Genomic DNA, 25,949 nt, shown 5'->3' on the forward strand with positions numbered 1-25,949 from the left:
TCTGACAGTAAGTCAGTTCTTCCAGTTTCCCTGCAGTGAACCAGGGGCCAGGAGCCCTGCTGCCAGAAGTGTCCTGGGACAATGTGTCCTCAGAGGAGGGGCAAGTCCTCCCTCCAAGGTTTAACATCAATTTGTCCTGGGAGCCAGCACTTTCAGAACTTGTCATGAGGTTCATCTGTGGTCCTGAATCTTCAGGTGCCAAGGTCAGAGTTCCAGGATTGGGAAAACCAGCATCAGCCAAGACCCAGATGAACAAGATTCCAGTAGTGATGGAGGAGACCGAGTTCCATAGGGTCGACCACACTGAGTGTTGGCAGGCAGACAGGGGGTAAGAGCAAGTCCAGGGAGTCCTCCTCTTTACAGACAGAAGTGGGTGTGCCCCACCCCTCAGGTCTGGCCATGTGCTGAGAAGCTTCCAGTGGAGCTGAGCAGAGGAAGGCTGGGGGCTCCTGGGGCAGCCTAGAAGGCGCACACACAGGAGCCGGGGCCAAAGCTGGGGTTCCAGGGAAGCAGAGACTGAGGGTATCTGGGGTCAGGAGGTCTGCATTTGTTCTGGTGTTTCAGCAAGTGGAGTGACCCACATTTGACAGAGAAAACTCCTTGATTTTCTTGATTTCAAAATGTTCAAGACCTGTGATTTTCTACAAGTGGAGCAGTTTCTCTCGGGACAAGCTGAGGTCTGAGGGGTCTGCTGTGTAGGTCTCCTGAGCTCTTGGGCCCTCCTAAAGCAGAGTCGGGGGTTGTAGCGCTGGGACGGTGTATGGCTTTTTTGGTCTGGTGGGGCCTTCTGCGGCAGGAGTGATGGGGCAAGGCCTATAGCTTCAGAACTGGGGGCAGGAGCTTTGTCCATTAAAACCTTGGGCTCATCAAAAGTCTGGGTTCCAATGCTACAGAGTTCAGAGTCAGCCTGGCACCTGGGGCCTCCTTTGGTGGGAATGGCTGGGGCAATGGAACAGGGGTCCTGGAGCCCTGGAGGGTCCCTTATGAAATTGTCCTTTGGGCCCTCTGGTTGGAGAACCACACAGAGATTCGATCCTCCTTTAGTTGCAGTCTTTGTGCCAAGGCCATGAGCTCCCCATAGCCTGGATACTGGTTCTGCTCAAAGTACCTCTTGAGCTCCTGTAGCTGCCCCTCTGTGAAGACCGTGCACTTCCTCTGGGTCTTGGTGTGACAAGTGTAGGTGGGGGGCTGGGGCAGCCAGGGTGGTCCCCTGAGCACCTTGGGAAGGGGCAGGAGCAGAGGACTTGGTGGCCGGTTGGTATGGTGCAGGAACAACTGGTAACTGGTGGACCCCATGTGGAGGGGCCAAGACTTTCTTGATGGGCTGGGATACCTCCATCTTCTGAGGTATTCTTGAGGGTTTGCTCTTTAATCTAGAGAGTTTGGCCCGCTGATTCTTAAACCAAATCCTGACGATGTCCTTCTTGAGGTTCATTTGCTGGGCCAGGACCTCCTGTTCCCAGGCACTTGGGTACAAGTTTTGCTTAAAATACCTCTGAAGTTCCTGCAGCTGCTTATCTGTGAAGAAAGTGAGCTCCCGCCTCCTTTGACTCAGGGTGCTTTGATGTACTGGGGACCCCTGTGCAGACATGGCCTTCATTCCTCTTCTGCTGAACTCCACTCCCTCCTGGATATCTTAAAGGCTATTCCTGGACACCTGGACTGGATTATTGATTAATTATGGGTGTCTTCTTTAAGGAGGGGGCTTGCTGAACAAATCTGCATCTCATCCAAGCACTCCCTTTCCCGTATCAGCTCATCCTTCATACATTGTTTTGGAGGACAGGTAGCCCTGTAAATTCAATGCAGTCTTTGCCTGTTAAATGCTAAGTTTTGCATATAAATTGTTGGCATGCAAATGGTCACTGCTAATTACTGAGAGGTTTAGACACGTAGTTAATGTGTGCAGAAGTTCTTTGATGAGCCACATATGCAACGGTAGATAATAAAATTGCCTTATCTTCTGATCTGACTGTAATTTCGACAGGCTTGTGCTGTGGCCTGAATCAATACAAGCTTGATCTCTGTGTGTACATAGAGAGCCCTTCATCAGATTCAAAGGTTACCCTGCCAGTGTGGATTCCAGTAGTCACTGTTTTTCCAGCAAAGGGGAAATGGAGAAAGTGTGTTCCCTCTATCTCTTCTCTTCTTAAATGAGGGACATGGCTCTCCAGGGTCAAGGGCAGAGCACCTAACTATGGCCTTCTTAGCAAACACTGCTAACAAATGCAGCTGCAGGTGCTAATTGCACTGCAGCACTCCAAGAACATGAGTCATTTCTTTCTTTTAAATTATTTGTTTATTTATTTTGGACAAAGACAGAGAAATTGAGAGGGAATAGGGAGATAGGAAGGGAAAAAGGGAGATAGAGAGAGAGACCAAGACAGAAACCTACAGCTCTGCTTCACCACTCGTGAAACTTCCCCACTGCAAGTGGGGTACTGGGGCTTGAACCTTGGCCCTCAGGCACTACCTTATGTGTGCTCAACCAGGCGTGCCAGCACCCAGCCTCTCTCTTTCCTTCCTTCCTTTCTTCCTTCTTTTCCTCCCCTTCTTTCCTTCCTTCCTTCTTTTTTTCTAGAGACAGGCAAAGAAGCAGGGGAAAATTGAGAGAGGAGGGAAGGGGAGACAAAGAGAGAGAAAGAAAGAGAGACAGCAACACCAAAGCTTCCTTCAATGTAGTGAGAGCAGGGATCAAACTTGAATTGTGAATATGGAAAAGCAGTACTTTATGCAAGTAAGCTTGAGTAAATCAGTTTTAGGTAATCATTATTACCCACATGGACATGGAATGAGGTGGGATTGGAAGCCAGAGATTAAACACCTTGTCCACTACCAACCACACCTGTGAACTAAGGATGGCAGAGAAAAATCCAGGATTTCCCTGGCAGAGCTTTCACAACTTACCACAAGGTTACAGTTCTCTTGGAGTAGCCCAGCAGGTGTGTGTCAACAACCTACAGGAGTAGCAAGATCCCCTGTCCATAAAATAAGGATGTTTAAGCCCAACATTTGCTGCAGCTCTGAAGACTGAATCTGCAAGGGGAAAGTTACAGAATATGTATCAGGACACTGGGAAAATCACACACACACACACACACACACACACTACTATGAGCATGTAGTTTGGGTCAGAGAAATTTGTCTAGATTCTGAATTTAGAAAGTCTAGGGCATTTTGAGAGGAAAAAGAAACTCCGCATAACAAAGAAAGGTTGGCATCTTTATTCTGAGTGTAAAATGAGATAGGGAACATGTTACCATGCATAAGGACCTGGGTTTGAGCCCCACTCCCCACCTCCAGGGGGGGAAGAAGCTTTAGGAGCAGTGAAGCAGGTCTGAAGGTGTATATATCTCTCTTTCCCTCTTTGTCTCCCTTTCCTCTCTCTCTCAATTTTTCCCTGTCCTATCTAATAAAACTGAAAGAAAAAGTGGGGGCGGGGAATGGCTACTGGGAGCCTAGTAACAATAAAAATTTTAAAAAGAAAACTTAGAAAGGAAGAGAAAGTAGGACTATAGAAAAAATAAGCAAAAAGGAGTAAATATATATGTATAGTTATACAGATATATAAATAATGGTTTATTCATATCTGTGATTTAGGAAGAACTACTTACTACAGTTTCCAGTGGAGGGTATGGAAACACAGAACTCTGGTTGTGGGAACAGTAGAGAATTATACCTGTTACCTTATAATTTTGTAAATCATTAATAAAATATTTAAAAGAAAAATTTTTTAGGAAGAGAGGGAGATGGGGGGTAGATAGCATAATAGTTATGCAAAGAGAGCCTCATACCTGAGGCTCCAAAGTCCCAGGTTCAATCCCCTGCACTACCATAAAGCAGAGCTGACCAATGCTCTTGTATAAAAATAAAAAATAAATAAAAAATAAAGGAAGGGAGGAGAAAGATAGATGAGATGCTCAGATAGGAAGGCATGGTTGTAACTAAACATACACTGGTATAATACACCCAGAACAATATCCTCCTAGGTCATGGGGAAGATATGTTTTTTTTTCTATTAGAGAGGGAGCAGAGTGGTTAAGACAAGGACATGAGCTTCTTCTCAGCCTCTATGAGTTTCACTGGTTTCAACAAAAAAATGTTCTGTGATCATTGGGACAAGAGATAGCTCACTCAGTAAAAATAAGTGCCTGCCTTATCATACATGAGGCCCTGGCACCACAGCTGCCAAGTCCAGCACATCTGGCCTTACACATTTCCTAGGGTTTGGAGTTAAAGAGCCACCAGCCTGTGTCAGTTTGGGGATCCTTGTGTTTATTCTGATGTAGATTCCCATTCAGATATTCTAGACATACATCTCATACATAGATAGTTTCAGTTCTAGTTCTTTCAGTTCAAAATTAATATTCTATAGAATATTTATCATTTCATGAGCTGGGCAGTAGCACACCGGGTTAAGCATAGGTGGCACGAAGCACAAGGACCAGCATAAGGATCCCAGTTTGAACCCCTGGCCCCCCACCTGCAGGGGAGTCGCTTCACAAGTGGTGAAGCAGGTCTGCAGGTGTCTATCTTTCTCTTCCCCTCTCTGTCTTCCCCTCCTCTCTCCATTTCTCTCTGTCCTATCCAACAATGACAACATCAATAACAACAACAATAATAACTACAACAATAAAACAACAAAAGGGAATAAATAAACAAATATTTCAAAAAAATTTTTAAAAGAATGTCATTTCACTGGCATTTTGTTAAGTGTTCCTCTCACCTGTAGCACCTTTGTTAGATTTTGTCTCACTGACTAGGTCACAGGGGATTACTCATTTATCCATTTGACTTTTGATAGTCCCCAGATAGTCATTTGCTATTTCCCAAGTTGTGGGTGACATGTGAAGGGACCAGAAATCAAAGCTGGATTGGACACAGCATAGCAAATAGAAAAGAAAGAGAATCTGGGCTGGAAGGATAATTCTGCTCTTCCTTAGCTGTGTGGCCTTAGGCCAGCAAATTGTACTCCCAAGCCTCAGCCTTCATATCCCTGAAATAGGAATTCTTTTATGTGTGTGAAGCTCTTGTCACATGGTAGGTACCCCAGAAACAGTGAAATATTGTTATCTCAAATCATAATGGGCCACACAAAAGGTCCAGAGTGCTCTGGACTTGGTGGGTGGCTAAGAAGGCAGTGCTGGATTTGAATATTGTTTTGAGAACAAAGGATGGACAAAGAAGCATGAGCAAGGTGGACCCCACCCAGTTGTTTGGTGAGAGGGCTAGGATCTGTCTCTCCAAATGGTCAGGCAGACCTGTCCCAATAAGTCCAGAGAAGGCCTTTTCCTTGTATAAGTATCTGCTTGGTGTGTGCTTCTAAGCTCACCAAAGGCCCCAGGGGCCACAGGAAAGACACACATGTTCCTTAAAGAATGCAGACCAAGGGGGCTGGACAGTGACACACCAGTTAAGCACACACAGTACTAAGCACAAGGACCCATGCAAGGATCCCTGTTCACGCCCCCAGCTCCCCACCTGCCTCATGAGCAGTGAAACAGGTCTGCAGGTGTCTTTCTCTCCCTCTCTGTCTTCCCCTACCCTCTCAATTTCTCTCCGTCCTATCCAAAAAAATTGAAAAAAATGACCACAGAAGCCCTGGATTCATAGTGCCAACACCAAGCCCCAGCAACCCTGAAGAAAAAAAATTGAATGCAGATTGTGATTTTTACTTTTCTTAATGCAGTTGAGGAATGAACATTGTGCATGCCTCCTGCATACATGGTACCACTGAAAGGCCAGGCCCAGTTTTCTCATTCTTTTTATTTAGAGAGAGAAAGAGCAGTGAGAGAGAGGCAGCATGAAAAGAAAGACACTCCACAACCTCTCCTCCACTGCAGCTACAAATTCCACAAGAACTCACTTCTTTCTTTGAGCATCACAGTGCCTGGCGCTTAGAGCAATGTCTAGACTTAGGAAGGCTCTACAAATACCTCTGATAAATGAATAGATAAATACATACAAGCATGATAAGTTTCCCAGTGAAATTAGCACTTTTGTGGGGGTGGTTGTTGTTATTGTTGTTGTTTTTCCTTACAGACTCAGGACCTTGCATATGTGTAGTTTCATGGCAGCTCCAAGACACTTTTTCATTCAGAAAAAGGGAGGGAGTGACACAACATGGAGTTTCCTCTATTGCCATAGCACCTCCCATGTAGCTGCTGGAGCTCTAACCTGAGTCACAGACATGGCAAAGCAGTGAGATATCTCTGACTCTAGACTTCAATCTTCTGTTGTTCCATCCCCCTCTCTACACCTCTTCATCCCCTTAAAAAAAAAAAAATCTCATAGATCTAGTCCTTTCTTTCTTCCTTTCTTTTATTCCTCATTTTTCCTTCCTTCATTCTTTCCCGAGAGGTTTCTAGTCAGTAAAGTTGAACTGCAGTTATGCTGGAAAGCATCTTGGTTTTCTCTTTAGTGCTATGTGACCCAGGGCAAGTAACTTGATCATTTTGATCTCCTTTTTATTTACACTATCTGTGAGAAGAGGATGGTGATTGTTCCTCCCCTGGAGTAGTGAGGGGTTTGAGAATGCTCCATAGTGAGTTGCCGTTGGCCCTGAAGGGAAAACACATTGGGGCAGAAAGAGCCCAGTGTTGGAATGGGAGGCCCTTTATTTCAGGACACATGCATCTGGCATGCAGGGGAGAAGCTTAGCAGGTGCTGTGCTGATGGCCTGAGTCTGGCAGCCAGGAACAGTGGCCACTAAAATATGATACAAATGACTCCAGGTGATAAACGGAACATACTAGTGGATTCTCGAGTAGGCTCTAGAACCAAGCTCCAACTGCCCAATGTAACAAGTTAGTGACAAGTGGATTTGCTGTTAGGAACTCCTGAAGCTACCAGGGGAAGCAGCAGGGTAGGGAAAAAGTGAAACTGGTGCTGGCAAAATTCCTATACCAATGCCATTGCCCATGGCTAACACTTCGCAGAGTTTTCTTTGTGGTCTCTGACCCGGGGATAGGCTGAGGAGGAGGCTTACAGTGGAAATGATGGTGATAATAATGAAAAGTAAGATGAAGCACCCCATAACAAAAGTAGAGAACCTTGCAGTGCAGTATCTAGTGAAGGATTTTCAGGGGAGAGAGTTAACCCAACCATGGTCAAAGGCTACCCAGAACCTTGGAAACTGGAAAGATAGTGCGGGAAACAAAATGTAGACTCTCTTCTCCTCTCCACAAACTTTTCCCTCCATTATTTATGTGTGGTCAATATTAGATTGCAAGACTGTAAGATTACAATGTATAATTCCACACCACACGCACTACCAAAGTTTTGTTTCCCTTCACTCCCACCTCCCAACGATAAACACCATAGTTCTCACAACACACGCTTTCTAACTTTTATGTGGCACCAGGAAACAGCCCACGTCTCACACATATGAATACCACTGAGTGGATTCATGGTCCAATTTTTAATCTTTCGCTTTAAGAGGTAAAAAGAGAGGAGAAACACCACAGTACCTCTCTATCTTCCATGGAGCTCCCTCTCCCCCACCAGTGCTATGATTTCTCCATGTATTTCCAGGGCTTGAACCCAGAACCTCATACTTAGCAAGGCATGTGCTCTACCAGGTGGGATAGTTCTCATTCTCTGAATTTTCATTTTTATGGGTGCTCTCAAGATAGACAAATTATAGGGTCCAAGTGGTGCTGCACCTGGTTATGCAGACACATTACAGTGCACAAGGACCCATGTTCAAGCCCCTGGTCCCCACCTGCTGGGGGAAAGCTTCACGAGTGGTGAAACAGGGCTGCAGGTGTCTCTCTGTCTCTCCCTCTCTACCTACTTCTCCCCACTCAATTTCTCTCTATCTCTATCTAATAAATAAATAAAAATAAAATGAAATGGTTTTAAAGACTTTTAAAAAAAGAAAGACAAATTATATTTCATCCTAACTGTAGACGGAAGGCACTAGAAAGTAAACACCACCTTAGTAAGCTCATGATTCTGGTAATACCAAGTAGCACATGACATGTAACTCAAAATTTAAGAACTATATAAAGTTGGAAGATAGTATTTCCCACAATTTCACCAGGCAGCAAAATTCTTTGTCAACATTTTGTCTTTTTTTTTTCTGGTATTTACTCAGTACATAGTTTTTTAATAACATAATCCTAAACACAACATATGCAATTTTGGATTTCACTCTTTCCTCCACTTACCATTTTAACAAGCAGATTTGTTTACATAAACTTGGCAACTCTATGCATACATCTGAAATGACTGTACAAGTTTATTCTGTTATCAGATGGAGGTTTCAGGCTTTATTTAACCATGTTCTTCTTTTTAAACATTTGTTTCTTTGTCAAAAATTGGCCCTTGTAAATAAGATTTTGGGGGGGAATCCTTATGTGTGAAGATTTTGCTGTATTCTAGATGCTAACACTGGGAAGAAGTCCTAGAAATGGAATTACTAAATCAAGGGTAAAGAGCGTTTATTAACACCTTGGCTCCATGATGCCAAATTGCCTGCAGATGAATTTGGCATTGGCTGCAGCTGCACAAGGCCATCTCTGGACCAACATGGGGTGAACAGCACAGGCATCACAGTCAGACAGACCTGGGTTGGATTCTTCTGTGTGCCCTTTATAAGCCTTTTAACCCTGAGCCTTGGTTTCCTTATCTGCAAAGCAGAATTTCAAAGCCTCGGCAGTATTAACATTTCTGGCCCCTTCTGTGTCTTGGGGACTGTTCTGTGCATTGTAGGATGTTTAAGCAGCAGCTCTAAGTTCTATTCATTAGATGCCAGTAGCAGCCCCTGGACATGACAACCCAGAATGTCTGTACACAGTGCCCAGTGTTCCCTAACAGGCTAAGTATGCCCCCCACCCCATCCCAAGCTCTGGATCACTGCTATAAAATCAGTAGACCAACCTAATAGAATACCAGGAGGACAAGAAACAGGGTATGACATGTGTCTTGGAACCTCACTGCTTCAGAGCCCTGCCCCACTAGGGAAAGATAGAAGCAGGCTGGCAGTATGGATAGACTAGCCCATGCCCATGTCTAGCAGAGAAGCAATTACAGAAGTCAAAACTCTCACCTTCTGTACCCCAAAAATAATTTTGATCCATACTCCCAGTGGGGGAGAAATGATAGGGGGAAGATGACCAGAGGGCTCTGAACTCCATCAAGAACCAGAGAGAGGAAAGAAAAGAGAGGGACATTTAGATGTAATAATAATATATATGACTTGGAAAGATAGAAAAGATGGGACCTTTTAAAAATGGCTAAATGTATGAAGATACAGACAGATAATTGTAGAAACAATAGTTAGCCCAGATCTTCAACCTTGAGAGAACTACTTAGCTTACAATGAAGAGATTGGGGATCCAGAACTCTGGTGGTGGGAACAGTGTGGAGTTGTACCCCTGTTATCTTGTTTTGTAAATCAATATTAAGTCAGAAAGAAAGAAAGAAAGAAAGAAAGAAAGAAAGAAAGAAAGAAAGAAAGAAAGAGAAAGAAAGAAAGAGAAAGGAAGGAAGGAAGGAAAGAAGGAAGGAAGAGAAACAGATTATGAGAAGGGCTCATTTGCATGCCTGGCACAGTGTAGGTGCTCAATGACTGGCTGCTGTCACTGTAATTCATAATGGAGTGAGCAGCTTTGTCATGTAAATTCCTAAAAAGTCAACCCTCCAATAGGGCACCAGTTCAGGGTGTTGGCTGGACTGTTTCCCTCTGTCCCAGGTACCCAGCTACTAAATCTTACACTTAATCAAGAGCTGCTCATATCGCACCACACCAACAGTTTGTGTGTGCACTTTCTTCCCCACCAGTGCACTTAAATGACTCCCCTGTGTTTACACCAATAGGTGGCAGAGCTGGCATTTGAACTCCCCTGACTCCTCTCCAACCTTGAGCACTAGCTCTCCACATTTTCCATCTGCAGGTTCCTTTGGGATCTTCCCCATCCACCTAACTTTAAGAGAGTTAGGGTTTTGTTGCTGTGGGGGGGGGGGGGAAGAGGAGGAAAGATAGGGAAATAACCATCTGCTGCTGTCTGCTCAACCTTGCATCTGCTATCCAGATAAAGGCCTTAGTGTATTGTCCTGATAAGGGCTTAAAATGTACAACATCAGAAGTAGCAGCCACTTGGAATATTGTCTCAAAGGTTTTAAGACTGCATCTCTCTCTACCCAGTAGAAAGAGCTCTGTGTTTGATTAGTCATGTCTGTACAGACATGGAATGCAAAGGGGAATGTTTGCCATTTCAGCTGTCAGTTGAGGCATCATTACCATCTTATGTTCCTGAAAGGAGTGAGTTGTTCTCTTGTCAGTCTTATGTCAAGGAAGTGGTCTCTCCTGCTGACAGGAATTGGAAATGTAAAAGGTGGGTCTTGGAGACCCAGGAGATGGCCCAGCCAGTGGAGTGCATGCATTATACTGTGTGAGGGGCAGAGATTAAGCCTCATCCCCACATGGCCAAGGGGAAGCTACTTGGTTAGTGCTGAGTAGTGCTGTGATGCCTTTCCTCTCTTCTCTCTCTCTCTCTCTCTCTCTTCCTCTCTTTCTGCCTCTCTCTTTCTCTGAATAAAATAACAAGAGATTCAGGCTTGAGAAACAATGAGAAATGTCACACATTTGTGAGGCCCTGAGTTAATTTCCAGCCACCACTGAATTTTTTTTCTGTCACCAGAATCTCACACATGCACAATCCCACTATTCCCAGGCTGACTTTTCTTTTATTCTTTTTGTTTCAGACAGAGGCAATGAGAGAAATAGAGACAGAGAGAAAAGAGATACCGCAGCCCACCCTGCCTCCTGGGGAGTTGCCTTGGTGCCATGCATGGCGCTCCCATGTACTGGGTTCAAACCCAGATCCTCATGCATATTAAGGTGTGTCCTCTAATGGGTGAGCTCTCTCCTAATTGCACCTGAACACCTCATATTTATTTATTTATTTATTTATTTATTTATTTATTTTAAAAAGGAGACATTAACAAAACCATAGGATAAGAGGGGTACAACTCCACACAATTCCCACCACCAGATCTCTTTATCCCATCCCCTCCCCTGATAGCTTTCCCATTCTTTATCCCTCTGGGAGTATGGACCAAGGTCATTGTGGGTTGCAGAAGATGGAAGGTCTGGCTTCTGTAATCACTTCCCCGCTGAACATGGGTATTGACTGGTCGGTCCATACTCACAGTCTGCCTCTCTCTTTCCCTAGTAGGGTGGGTCTCTGGGGAAGCGGTCTCCAGGACACATTGGTGGGGTCGTCTGTCCAAGGAATTCTGGTCAGCATCATGCTGGCATCTAGAACCTGGTGGCTGTAAAGAGAGTTAACATGCAGAGCCAAACAAATTGTTGAACGATTATGGACCTAAAGGCTGGAATAGTGCAGATGAAGTGTTGGGGGGGTACTCAATGAAGATTCTTGTGTACTTCTGCTTTCAGGTATATATTTTGCCCTAGTTTATGGATACGTGTGAACATATGCTCTATCTCAGAGGACCTAGTCTATATCTAGGTTTTGGGACTTTGTTAGGAAGTGAACCACCTGGGATGGAATTAGAGAATACTATGAAAGGAAAGGTCTCACCTGAGTAATGAAGCTTAAAGGTTGTTATTCCACACCTGAAGTCTCTGGACACAGTCTGAAGTGAAGCATGCTGAGGTGGCACTCGTTGTATTGATTAGGTTGTGATCTGCGTTGATTAGGTTGTGATCGGCGGATGCAATATTATTTTATATGAATTGAGAGAAGCATGCAGGGAAGTGGGCCCCACCTTAAGGTTCCAGGACTGGGGAAAATATAGGCTTTATAGTGGAAATGTGAGGCTCCTACTGTCTTAGGGTTCAAGAAGACGATAGATAGTTATTGTTATTACCACATTATTTGGTAATTGGGTTAACTTTGAAAAGTCCCTTTGTTAGGATTTGCTGTATAATATCCAACATCTTGTATATAGCTGTGCCACTGGTTGTTTCTGTTCTCCCTGGTCTAGGCTTTTGAGAGAGTCAACATATCAAAGACTCAGCCTATGTATTAAAAAGACTCAGTCTGTGCTTAAAAAGTTTGAGACATACTATCAATTTTTCCCGTCTCATATTAATTAAATAGTGATTTATATGACTACAATTTAATAGGAGTGTACATAAACACCATTCCCACCACCAAAAGACTGTGCCCCATCCCACTCATCCACCCCGCCCCTCCCCCGCCACCCCAGGAAGCCGAATGTCCACCCTCCCCCTCACCACAGGGTTTTTACTTTGGTGCCCTACTCTAGATTTAGTCAAATCCTGCTTTTAGTTTCCCTTTCTGCTCTTCTTTCTGCTATTTCTGTTCTTCTTTTTTCTTTTTTTTCCCACCTTCTCTGACCCATCTTGGATGGAGCTAGAAGGAATTATGTTAAGTGAGCTAAGTCAGAAAGATAAAGATGAGTATGGGATAATCCCACTCATCAACAGAAGTTGAGAAAGAAGAATAGCACCTCATTTTTTTAAGTGAGCCTAGTGTCTTCAAGGGAGGAACACCTACCTCTCACTAAGCTTCACTCTCTTAAGTAAAAATGTGCTGAATGGTACAGTTGGGGATAGGAGAGATAACATTATAGTTATGAAAAAAACTCCAAAGTCCCAGGTTCAATTCTTCACACCATCATAAACCATATCATAATAGTGCTCTGGTAGGAGAAAAAAAGGGGTGAGAAGGAGGAGAGGAAGGGAGGACTAGATGGTAAAGAATTTGTAGACTCTGCAGCTCCTGTTCCAACTTGTAATGAGTGATTGGGAATGATACAACCCATCCACCCCCACCAACCCTGCCAGGAATTAGTGTGAACAGGGCTGAATGCCAACAAAAGTTGATGTGGCAGTCTTGGGACTGAGACATAGTTCCCTCCTCTTTGAAACCCCCCCCCATCTTTCCTCTTAAGGCCTTCAACTGACTGAATGAGAGCACCCACGTTATGGAGAGTAATCTTTACACAGAAGTCTACTGCTTGAAATGTTGATCTCATAAAATAAAAAAAATTAAAAAAACAGCTTTCACAGCAACACCTAGAATGGTGTTTGACCCCATCCACCTAGGCACCATAGCCCACACTGAAACTTAAAATTAACCATCCCAGGCATCTTAGATGAGGGTCTGCCAAAACGAGTACTATGTTCCACTATGCAGAGACGGTTTTAAGTGAACCGAGAAAATGCACTAAATAAATGACACTGGTCAGGAGTGACATCATAGTCCATTCGTATGACTGTAAGTAAGACAGTCTAGTTACAGTGAGAATGCCACCAAGGGTATCCCCAGGTGAGAGAAGCACAAAAGGCTACTTACATCATGTTAGGAACGACAGATCCCATAGAATAGGATTGAAAATATCTTAGCAGTCCTCTGTGCTTAAAGCCACACCTAACCTGGTAAGCCATGACAGCCTGGTGAATGAATGAATGTTTTCTTCTCTTCTTGAAGTGACCTGGGGGCTCATGGAACCCCTCCAGTGATTGGGGAGACCTACAGGTCAGAATCGTCAGGATCATTTTCTCACAGGTCTTAGCTGCCTGAAGGATCTGAATTCTTACTCTGTCCACAGGTGACCTGGTATCCCGAGCCATGCATCACCTGCAGCCCCTCAACGCTAAGCACCATGGCAATGGCACCCCCCTGCACAACAAGCAGGGGGCGCTCTACTGGGAACCTGAAGCCCTGTACACCCTTTGCTATTTCATGCACTGCCCACAAATGGAATGGGAAAATCCTAACGTGGAGCCTTCCAAAGTCAACCTCCAGGTGGAAAGGTAAGCCCTGTATGGCCAAAAAAAAAAAAAAATAGAGAGAGAGCTTCCCTACATTCAGTTCTATTTTGGGGTTACTTACTTACTGGGCACTACCTCCAGGGTGGCTGGGGTTCAGAATTTCACACTTCATAGAAATTCTCTGAAAGGCTTCACATGGAAACCTTATGCATTAAAAGGGTAACTGAGGCCAGGATGGGGTCTTTGTAGTGAAGTTGTACAGGGCCATTTCAATTTGGATAAAAAGGGCACAAGTAAGCACAGTGGTTTTGCAAATTACGGAATCCCGAGGATGTCTGCAGTGCAAAATGACTTTGGGTGGAAGGTAACTGTTGTTGGTGCTCCTGCTTGGGTAAAAAGTATCTTATTTTCACTTCATCCTGGCTGCCCTGGGGACTCCTGAGACTGGGGGAAGAGAAAGACTATAAATGCATGCTGAGCCAGTAGTGAAGGGGCAGAACCATGAACACCTCCTGTGGGGGAGGAATCATAAAGGTTTGTTCAGCCAGAAATGGGCCTGCCTGGGTGGGCAAAGAGCCAGAAATTGGGAGAAAGAAGGGGAAGCTCTCTGAGAAAGGAGCTGACTCTATTTGGCTGCCCTTTGACTTCTCTGTGACTCAGTCTCTCCAGCTCTGTGGCCAAACTCAGTAGTTCCCAGGTTACCTTCTATCAGGAAAATCCCACACTTCTGAACAGATGGGTTCTCAGCAGGTGGCTTCATTCTCTCAGAGGATGGACTTCAGTGGTTCCTCTCACTGCAGTGACCCTGCCTATTTTGGGGTTTCCAATCCAGGTTCTACCAATTAAAAGCAGCAGGTAGGGGGGTTTAGGAAAGTTCCTGAAAGCTTCAAACCCCAGTTTCTTGATCTGCAAAACAGGGTTACTCAGACTAGTTGCTTCCTAGGGCTGTTTTGAATACTTAATGAACTGGACAGGACCAGCGATAAATGTTCGCCTCTTTATAGTTTTTGTTAAATGCTATCTGCTAAATAACTCGCAATTTGGGCTGACGGCAGTTTCCTTTTCTCTATTAAATGGTTCCAGATGGTTTTGAAATGCTCATTGGTGGCTTCATTTTCTGCTGGGTTGGATTGGGACATAATTGGGCTCCATTACAAAACCACATCTCTTAGTTTTCTGTTAAAGGAAGAGGGTGGAGTATGGGCCAGACAGTTGCCTTAAAAAATATATGGGTGTGTGTGATCCTGGAGTTAACTTAGTCAGGATATTAGGTGAAGTCCCCACTATCAAGACCAAATCAGTAAGTACCACAGGTACATTTTCATGTGCCAGACATGCCCCAAATGGAGAGGTGGCCAAAACCTATGACCTCTGGTGGGGAGGGGAAATAATCTCAACCTAATATATCAAACTTTGCTTCCTCTAAATATGTATCTGGGGTTGAGAAGATGGAGACCATGGGCCTCAGCCTGTAAGTTGTCCGTTTCTTGAGTCACCCCCATCCCAACAGCCTGAACAGTAAGACCACCCTCACAGGGTCTTCAGCTCTCCACCTTCAGCCAAACATTGTCTCACATGAGCTCCAGAAACTTCCCATCCCACTCAGTTTCACTGTTTCCACTGTCAAGTATCAAACTCCCTGACCAGTTCTTTTTCTCATAGTGCTTTCTTCTTTTCTGCCTACTTTTGCTGCAGTTTGAATTTAAAAAAAAAATGCATACCTGTGTTTATCTGTTGTCTAAAGCTTCAAGAGGGTATGGAACACATCAGTTTGGACCTTCACTCTACACTGAATGCCAGGCTCAATCTTTTGCATAGTGAGAAGTCAACAGGTGTTTATAGAATGAAAGAGTTGATCCAGTGAAATTTATCTATGAAACATTTGCATATATATATATATATATATATATATATATATATAGCCTGCAGGATTATTGCTGGGGCTCAGTGCCTGCATCATGAATCCACTGCTCCTGGAGGCCATTTCCCCCCCTTTTGTTGCCCTTGTTGTTGTAGCTTTGTTGTGGTTATTATTGTTATTGTTGATGTTGTTCATTGTTGGATAGGACAGAGAAAAATAGAGAGAGGAGGGGAAGAAAGAGAGAGTGAGAAAAAGACACCTGTAGACCTGCTTCACCGCCTAGAAAGCAACTTCCCTGCAGATGGGGAGCCGGAGGCTTGAACCAGGTTCTTTAGGCCAATACTTGCGCTTTGCACCACGTGCACTTAACCCATGCACTACCACCCGACCCTCGAAACATTTATATCTTGAGTGATCATGACTAACTAAAAAACTAAAGATATCATCTTTACCCAAAATTCTCTGACAATAAAGAAACATGCCTCCTCTCTCTGACCACTTTTTTAATTTAATTTTTTATTTATAAAAAGGAAACATTGACTAAACCATAGGATAAAAGGGGTACAATTCCACACAATTCCCACCACCAGAACTCTGTATCCCATCCTCTCCCCTGATAGCTTTTCTATTCTTTAACCCTCTGGGAGTATGGACCCAAAGTCATTGTGGGATGCAGAAGGTGGAAGGTCGCTTCTGTAATTGTTTCCCCACTGAACATGGGCGGTGACAAGTCAAACCATACTCCCAGCCTGTCTTTCTCTGTCCCTAGTGGGGAAGGGCTCTGGGGAAGTGGAGCTCCAGGACACATTGGTGGGGTTGTCTGTCCAGGGAAATCTGGTCAGCATCATGCTACTAGCATCTTGAACCTGGTGGTTGAAAATAGAGTTAACATACAAAGCCAAACAAATTGTTGACCAATCATAGACCTAAAGGCTGGAATAGTGCAGATGAAGAGTAGGGGGGCTCTCCATTTTATAGATATCTACTAGGCATATTTTAGTTATATTCCAAAGGGCCTGTGGCTATACTGGTGTTTTTTTTTTTTTTTTTTTTTTTCCTGAGCCTGAAATCTGATATGCAGGTGGATCCTAATTATTGTCTGGGAAGGTGATGTCATGACTGGCATAAGGACCAGAAAACTGGACCAGGGAAGAGAGTAGCTCCCAAATATGGGAAAGGTGTATAAATATTGTTGACTGTAAACCCCATCCATTTGATGTGATCTGGGGCCCATATTCAGCTTAGGAGCCTATGTGACCTCTGCATCCCTGTAGATCTGAGCTCACATTCTGTGGTCATAGCTAGGAACATTCCAAGTTGCCCCAATATCAGGACCCATCTTCCTCAGGTGTAGCATAGAGTATACTGTCTAGCCTCCCTTCAGAGGATGGAACATTGTCTACCATTGTTAATCCAAGTTGAGGGCAAGGTCCAATGGAGGCCCACAAAGGGGTCTATTGTGTTGTTCCTGATAGGAATGGCTGATAACAATGAAGAGAGGGATTTATTCAAGGTCTAGGCCCATCATGTCTGTTTGGGAATTTCAAGACTCCCCGAATAGGGCCCCAGCTGATGGAGTGTCCTGTTAGTGACTAAAGAGTCATTGTTAAAGTATGCCAGTCTCTTGCCCTTATTCAGTTTTTGCAGTCCTTGCTTTGATGAGGTTAGCTTTGGAGTGAGTGAGAGAACTGGAATAGGAAGTAGGTGAGGAGGGTATCTAAGCCCAAGTAGACACTATTTCATTATGAACTTGTACTGACTCACCACATACAGACTGTTGGGTATTTTTGCTTTCAGGTATATATTTTGCCCTAATTTATGGACACGTGAACATGTGATCTATCTTACAGGACCTCGACTATATCTAGGTTTTGGGACTTTATTAGGAAGTGAACCTCCTGGAATGGAATTTGAGAATACTATGAAAGGAAAGGTCTCACCCGAGTAATGAGGGTGAAGGGTTGACATTCCATGCCTGACATCTCTGGACACATTCTGAAGTGAAGCATGCTGAGGTGGGACTCCTTGCATTGATTAGGTTGGGATCAACTGATGCAATATCATTTGGTATGAATTGAGAGAAGCATGTAGGAAAGTGAGCCCCACCCTAGAGGTTCCAGGACTGAGGGAAATACAGGCTCTAAAGAGGAAGCAGGAGGATCCTGCTATCTTAGGGGTTAATAAAACTATAGATAGTTATTACTATAATCACATTATTTGGCAATTGAGTTAACTGAAATATCCCTTTGTTAGGATTTGCTGTATCATACATAACATCACCATAATTTGTGTCCTTTGACATTATTTGTATATAGCTGTGCCACTGGTTGCTTCTGTTCTCCCTGGTCTAAGCTTTTAAGAGAGTCAACATATCAAAGACTCAGCCTATGTATTAAGAAGATTCAGTCTGTGATTTTAAAAGTTTGAGATATTCAGTCAATTTTCCCCTCATATTAATTAAACAGTGATTTATATGACTACAAATTGATAGGAGTGTACATAAACACCATTCCCACCACCAAAAGACTATGTCCCACCACCCATTCCCCCACCCCCCACTCCATGAAGCTGAACATCAACCCTCATCTTCAACCCAGGGTTTTTACTTTGGTGCCCTACTCCAAATTCAGTCAGATCCTGCTTTGAGTTTCCCTTTCTGTTCTTTCTCAACTTCTATTGATGAATAGGATCATCCCATACTCATCTTTATCTTTCTGACTTAGCTCACTTAACATAATTCCTTCTAGCTCCATCCAAGATGGGTCAGAGAAGGTGGGTTCATTGTTCTTAATAGCTACATAGTATTCCATTGTGTATATATACCACAACGTTCTCAGCCACTCATCTGTTGTTGGGCGCCTGGATTGCCTTCAGGTTTTAGCTCTTACGAATTGTACTGCTATGAACATAGGTGTACACATTTCTTTTTGATTGGGTATTATGGAGTCCTTGGGGGATATCCCTAGGAGAGGGATTACCAGGTCATATGGAAGGTCCATGTCTAGCCTTCTGTGAGTTCTCCAGACTGCTCTCCACAGTGGCTGGACCAGTTTACATTCCCACCAGCAGTGCAGAAGGGTTCCTCTGTTCCCATAGCCTCTCCAGCATTTGTTGCTACTGTCCTTTTTGAGTATGCCAATCTCACAGGGGTGAGGTGGTACCTCAATGTTGTCTTTATTTGCATTTCTCTGACAATCAGTGACCTGGAGCAATTTTCATGTGTTTATTAGCCTTTTGGATCTTTTCTGTAGTGAATGTTCTGTTCATATCCTTTGATAAGGGGGCCCAAAGTATTAAGTGGAGGAAGGAGGCTCTCTTCTATAAACAGTGCTGGGAAAACTGGGTTGAAACATGCAGAACAATGAAACTGAACCACCTTATCTCACCAGAAACAAAAATAAACTCCAAATGGATTAAGGACATGGATGTTAGACCAGAAACTATCAAATACTTGGAGAAAAACATTGGTAGAACACTTTCCCACCTAAACCTCAGGGACATCTTTGATGAAACAAATCCAAATGCAAGGAAGACTAAAGCAGAAACAAACCAATGGGACTACATCAAATTGAAAAGCTTCTGCACAGCCAAAGAAACTATCACACAAACAAAGAGACCCCTCACAGAATGGGAGAAGATCTTTACATGCCATACATCAGACCAGAGACTAAAAATCAAAGTATACAAAGAGCAAATTTAGCAACAAAAAAGCAAATGACCCCATCCAAAAATGGGGAGAAGATATGAACAGAACATTCAATACATAAGAGATCTAACTACTTTTTAAGAATGTTGTCATCATCAACCCAGTCACCCCAACCAGTAAACTAAGACTTTCCCACATTCCTCTCCCTCATCCCTTCCCACCCTCTGGAGTCAACTGGTCAGTAGGTCTCATACTCACAGCACCTCTCATTTTTCTATTCCTTCCTCCCCAGATAATTACTACTGTGTGGCTCAGGACCTTGTTCCCTCTCACTCCTGCATTTGACTTCTAGGCTCCCTGGTTGTGAAACTTTATATCTTCTCAGCAGACTGAAACTTCTAAAACAGAGAGATCTTATCAAATAATACACATTTGCTGTTATACAGTTTCCTTCTGGAACCTATTTCCAGATTCAGAGTGTCATTAGAACTGTTGAAAGTCTAGGAAAACTATATGAAGGTTCCAAACCTTCTGGTACAATCTTTATAGAGGTTTGAGTTTGCAAAAGAGAGCAGATTTTAAATGTCCACATCCCGAATCTGTTGGAGTCCTTTATCTCATTCTCTCTATTCCTGATTGGCAAAAATTTCAAGGCTTAGAAAAAGAAAAAAAGAAAAACCAAAACAGCTTGTCATTTTGGACTTCTCACTTTGGCATAGAAGTTGAAAGTCAGCTTAACCTTGGGAATTGTATCCCAGCTCTACTTCTAGAACACCAAGACCTACAACAAGTCATTTCACTTTGTTGAATTGTATTTCATCAATTGTAAAATAAGAACAAGACCAGCCTCACTAGACTGAGTTGGACAATGAGTTAGTTAGATATTGGAACTAAGACATCTAGTGCCAATTTGGCACAAAGAAAGTCTTCCCCGCCCCTTACCCCCACACACACTTACCTAACCACCCCCAAAAGTAACTGATATGTTTCTTTGGTGGAGGTGTCAGGAAGGGATGACTCTAAAAGTCTAGCTATTGCTATTGTCATTGTCCCTATAGAAGCCTGTGTAGTTCCTTCTCAATGAGCTATTTCTGCTTGTTCTCTGATGAAATTAGAGCTGGAGTTTAGCATCTGAAAATACACATGGAAAGCTTCAGAAAAGAGAGGTTATCTAACTATTTTCAGTGTTTATACAACTCTATACCAAAACCTCCCAACAAATATCCAGTAAGACTCAAATTTGGAACTGTTCTATTTCTGTCTATCTCCTCCTCTCCTCCAATCCCAGTCAAACATTTCTTTGACTTTTCATCTCTATTCTGGTAAAATCATGTAGGGGCATAACCCTTAAATTGTTTTTCCATGGTGGTTGGGCAGTAGCACAGCGGGTTGAGCACACATGGCCCAAAGCGCAAGGACCAGTGTAAGGATTCTGGTTCAAGCCCCCGGCTCCCCACCTGCAGGGGGATTGCTTCACAAGTGGTGAAGCAGGTCTGTAGGTGTCTATCTTTCTCTTCCCCTCTCTGTCTTTCCCTCCTCTCTCTATTTCTCTCTGTCCTATCTGACAGCAATAATAATAACAACGACAATGACAAACAACATGGGCAACAAAAGGGAAAAAATAGCCTCCAGGAGCATTAGATTCTTAGTGTAGGCACCAAGCCCCAAGCCCCAGTGATAACCCTGGAGACAAAAAAAAAAAAAAAAGTTTTTCCACTAGACTATAGGCTCTTTTTTTAAAAAAAAAAATTTATTTACTTGTTGGATAGAGAAAGTCAGAAATTGAGAGGGAAGGGGGTGATAGAGAGAGAGAGATAGAGAGACACCTGCAGCACCGCTTCACCACTTGTGAAACTTTCCCCCTGCAGGTAGGGACTGGGGCTCAAACCTGGGTCCTTGCACACTGTAACATGTGCACTCAACCAGGTACACCATCACCTGACCCTGACTATAAGCTCTTTTTTTTTAAGTTTTTTTAAAATACTTATTTATTTATTTATTTATTCCCTTTTGTTACCCTTGTTTTATTGTTGTAGTTATTCTTGTTGTCGTTGTTGGATAGGATAGAGAGAAGTGGAGAGAGGAGGGGAAGACAGAGAGGAGGCGAGAAAGATAGACACCTGCAGACCTGCTTCACCGCTTGTGAAGGGACTCCCCTGCAGGTGGGGAGCCGGGGGCTCAAACCGTGATCCTTACACTGGTCTGTGCGCTTTGCGCATCTGCGCTTAACCTGCTGTGCTGCTACCGCTGACTCCCGACTATAGGCTCTTTAAGAGCAAGACTGGATATTAACTAACTTCTGTCCATGCCCAGCAGAAAGCCTGGGAAATATTTGTTAGCTGATATATGGATCATTTTGTGTCTCAGATTGTCTGTTTGTCAGACAAACAGATTGTCTGTTTGCCTTTCTTGGATGGAGTAGTTGGAACTAGGCCCACAAGGGACCATTTTACTCTCTCATGTGGGCTCAACTTGAAAGTTGCTGCACTTGATTTTGGATGGTTTTGTTTTTCATTGTGGGATTTGGAAGAAGATCAGTGCTGGTGTGAAATTTCTGTAGTTTAATTTTTTTCAGGACTTTGGGTACTAACTTTTTAGTTTCCAAATCTTCCAGGTACTTCAGGTATTTTTATTTTTAAAAAGTTGTAATATATACAAGTAGGTGGTATTTATTTTTTCAAGTAGTAGTGATAAGCATAAACACATTGGGTTTTTAGTAGGAACTATATTGACTTGCTGTTTGTAAATAGGATTGTTAAAGGTTTATGAGAAAATGTTCTCCTCACTTATCATTTACTGGAAATAGCAGTGACTTCTAGATGTGTTTGGCTATGGATGATTCTAGTAATTTATTATCATAAAGTGAAGAAATAGTTGGATAAGTGGGATTATTTTGATGCCTGAGATAGCTGATTATACTTGAGAGGAAGAGTGATCAGCTTCATGGAGAAGAGGCAGTTAAGTATTTCTACTTACTCCTAGTATCTCTGCAGAAAAAAAGGAAACACAATTTTACCTAAGCATAGGTAGTTAAAGCCCTTTTTGCAAACAGTTAAATACACAAATGGGACAGACTATACATAAGAGAGGACTTGGACCACTAACATACAGTCAACAACTATTTGAGGAAAAAAAAACTGGAGAAGCAAACAAAACAGTCTTAAAAGTAGAAGAATTTGCACTTAAAGAAATAAAGTAGTTTGGGGCCAGATGGTGGTGCACCTGGTTAAGCACACACATTACAGTGTTCAAGGACACAAATTAAAGCCCCTGGTCCCCACCTGTAGGGGGAAACTTCACAAGTGGTGAAATAGGACTGCAGGTGTCTCTCTATCTCTCTTTCGCTCTATCTCCCCCTCCCCTTTCAATTTCTCTCTGTCACTATCCAATAATAAATAAATAAAATTTTTTAAAAGATAAAGTATTTTTAAATTTTTTTCCTTTGTTGGGGGGATTAATTATTTATAGTCAACAGTAAAATATAGTAGTTTGTACATGTGTAACATTTCTCAGTTTTCTACATAACACTCTAGCCCCCATTAGGTCCTCCTCTGCCATTGTGTTCCAGGACCTGAACCCTGCCTGCTCCCCCAGAGTCTCTAACTTTGGTGCAATACACCAACTCCATTGCAAGTTCTGCTTTATGTTTAAATAAAGTTAATAAAGCAAACCTAACAGACATTTGGGATTAGTGTTACCCAGATACATTTCCCAAGATACCCCTGCAAAAGAACATGCTAGCATGTGGTTCTGAATTCTTTTTCATCTGTGGCATATGAGACAAGTGATATTCACATTTTAACATACTCCCATAGATATGCCCAGGGTTATGCAAAATTTCAAACCCGCTAGCTGTAATTCCTCCCCCATTCTCCCCACTAAGGAATATTTAACAGAACATAAGTAAGGCAACATGCCTAGCATAAATCTGAGTTGCAAAAATTGAACCTATTACAACTGTTTAAAGCCAAAAGAGAACATGTCAGAAGCCCAGTAAGTAAATGATTACCAAAATCTTTCCTTTCCCGTGTGAGAATTTATCCTTGGGTAATTCTCTAGCTCTGTTCCCCCTAAAAGCCTGATGAAAACTGCAGCCTCAGTTATGTTATTAAGCAATATTGCCTAGGATCAAAACTGACCCTAGATTAGTAAATTCATTCCAGTCTGATAATACTACAAATAGTCTGACAATACTCGATAAAGAACGATCCAGACAAAGTTCTGTGTCTTCAACCTCCCACTACCCAAAGATAAGCACCAGAGTTCTCACAGTCTTAGAATAAGGTTGTTTGCATCTGTTTTTGTTATTGTTTTGGGTATATATATGTGTGTGTGTGTGTGTGTGTGTGTGTGTGTGTGTGTGTGTGTGTGTGTGTGTGTGTTTTGCAAATTCAGGAGTGTCAGTTTTCAAGATTCCACATATGAGTGAATCCACAACATCAAAGGTCAGCAAACTTTTCCAAGAAAGGAACAAATGGTAACTGTTTTTATTTTCATCTCTTTACTTATTTCACTAAGCATAATTACCTCCAACCCCATCCACTTTGTCCCAAAAGACACAATATAATCTTTCTGATTGCAGATGAATTAAATATCCCATAATTTCTTCATCCAGTTATCTGCTGATGTGCATTTAGGCTGCTTCCACTCTTTTGGTTATTGTGAATAATGCAGCTATGAACAGTATATCTCTTCTAATTAATTTGAGTGTCCACTGGATAAATGCCTAAGAGTAGTATCGCTGGATCATAAGGTAATCCCCATTTTTATTTGTTTAAGGACTCTCCATCCTGTCTTCCAAAGGGGCGGCAGCATAAGTTAGCATTCCCACCAGCAATGTAGTAGAGTTCCCTTTTTCTCCACAACTTCTCCAATACTTGCCACTTCCTGTTGTGTTAACATAAACTATTCTCACAGGTGTGAGATGGTATCTCAGTGCAGTTTTAATTTGCATTTCTCTAATAAGTGAAGTGGAGCATTTCTTCATATGTCTGCAGGCCATGTTCCAACCCCACATTTTAAAATGACCTATGGCAGGAAATATGCCTTTAAGATTGTATTGCTCCTCTCAGGTCCAGCTCAACACACAATAGTTGCCTAATATATACTTCCCAGTATACTTCAGGCTGCATTGAAGCCCTTGTCCACAAGATGCAGTATCTCTGTGCAATTTGCTAGAATGAATGAACTCCAAAGGTGAGACACAGCTTCAGGCAGCTCTGAAGCAGCAGCAGCTAAGGGAAGATACTGGACATATGGATATAATGATCACTAGCAGCTTAAGGGACAACAAATTAGAAACAAGTGTATGAGGAAAGGTGAGGAAGGATTTGACAGGTGTCCTCCCTGGAGGGAGGCATCAGGCAGATTCAGAACCTAGTCAGCTTAAGGACTTCTCAACCTCCAGCCTCCAAGACTTGTCAAACTACTTAGACTCAGTAACCAAACAGGATTTTATTTTATTTCTTTACCCAGGTGAAAGGGAGAGATTGTCTCCGTTTTGTAGATAGCTAGTAGGCATATTTTAGTTATATTCTAAAGATCCTGTGGCTATAGTAGTTTTTTTCCTGATTTTTTTTCCTGAATCCCAATTTACTGACTGTTCCAGATGTCAGCTCTGATCTAATGCTAGCCATGTGACACCACTAGATTTATTTTTTTAAAGATTTGTTTTTATGAGTGAGAGATCAGATTATTTCTCCAGCACATTTGGTGCTGGGGATTGAACCCAGGAGCCTATGTGGGTAAGTCCTGTTCTCTACCTGCTGAATCACTTTCCTGGCTTTGAGAGTGGCATAGGTAAAAGGAGAGAGTAAAGCACTGCTCCACTATCTACACAGTTCTGCCCCTTTTGTCTTTAATGTTCTCCCATGGTGCCAGGAATCAAAGCCAGGGACTGTGCAAGACAGGTGAGTCAACTCTGAGTCACCTCCCTGGGCCAGGCTTCATATCATGTGCTCAATTACCACATGTAGCCAGTGATTCTTCTTTTGGACAATGCAGCTATAAGATATTTCCATCAGGGTGCTGGATGGTAGCACAGCGGGTTAAGCGCACATGGCACAAGGCACAAGGACGGGCATAACGATCCCAGTTCGAGCCCCTGGCTCCCCACCAGCAGGGGCGTCATTTCACAGGTGGTGAAGCAGATATGCAGGTGTCTATCTTTCTCTCCCTACTCTTTGTCTCCCCTCCTCTCTCGATTTCTCTCAGTCATATCCAACAACGACAGCAGTAACAACAAAAATAATAACAACAACAACAACAATAAACAACAAGGGCAACAAAAGGGAAAAAATAGCCTCCAGGAGCAGTGGATTCATAGTGCAGGCACCGAGCCCCAGCGATAACCCTGGAGGAAAAAAAAAAAAAGAGAGAGATACTTTTATCATCATAGATATTTTTTTTTCTTCTATGCTTTTATTTTATTTTTTTATTGGGGAATTAATGTCTTACATTCAACAGTAAGTACAATAGTTCGTACATGCATAACATTCCCCAGTTTCCCATTTAACAATACAACCCCCACTAGGTCCTCTGAATCCTTGGACCTGTATTCTCCACACCCACCCACCCCAGACTCTTTTATTTGGTGCAATATGCCAATTCCATTTCAGTTTCTACTTGTGTTTTCTTTTCTGATCTTGTTTTTCAACTTCTGCCTGAGAGTGAGATCATCCCATATTCATCCTTCTGTTTCTGACTTATTTCAATCAACATGATTTTTT

The 25,949-nt window shown here is 42.9% G+C and overlaps 1 protein-coding gene across 2 annotated transcripts in view; it reads left to right on the forward strand.

Annotated features, from left to right (window-relative positions):
• The window catches only part of ABTB3 (ankyrin repeat and BTB domain containing 3), a 342,736-nt gene that overhangs the window by 215,852 nt on the left and 100,935 nt on the right, over nt 1-25,949 (forward strand). For both annotated transcript variants that reach the window (XM_007540041.3, XM_060194352.1), the window contains exon 3: nt 13,552-13,756. In XM_007540041.3, coding sequence (XP_007540103.1) covers nt 13,552-13,756 — 205 coding nt within the window. The remainder of the gene's footprint in view (nt 1-13,551; nt 13,757-25,949) is intronic.

This window comes from Erinaceus europaeus, chromosome 7 (genome assembly GCF_950295315.1).
Source record: "Erinaceus europaeus chromosome 7, mEriEur2.1, whole genome shotgun sequence".
Taxonomy (NCBI): Eukaryota; Metazoa; Chordata; class Mammalia; order Eulipotyphla; family Erinaceidae; genus Erinaceus; species Erinaceus europaeus.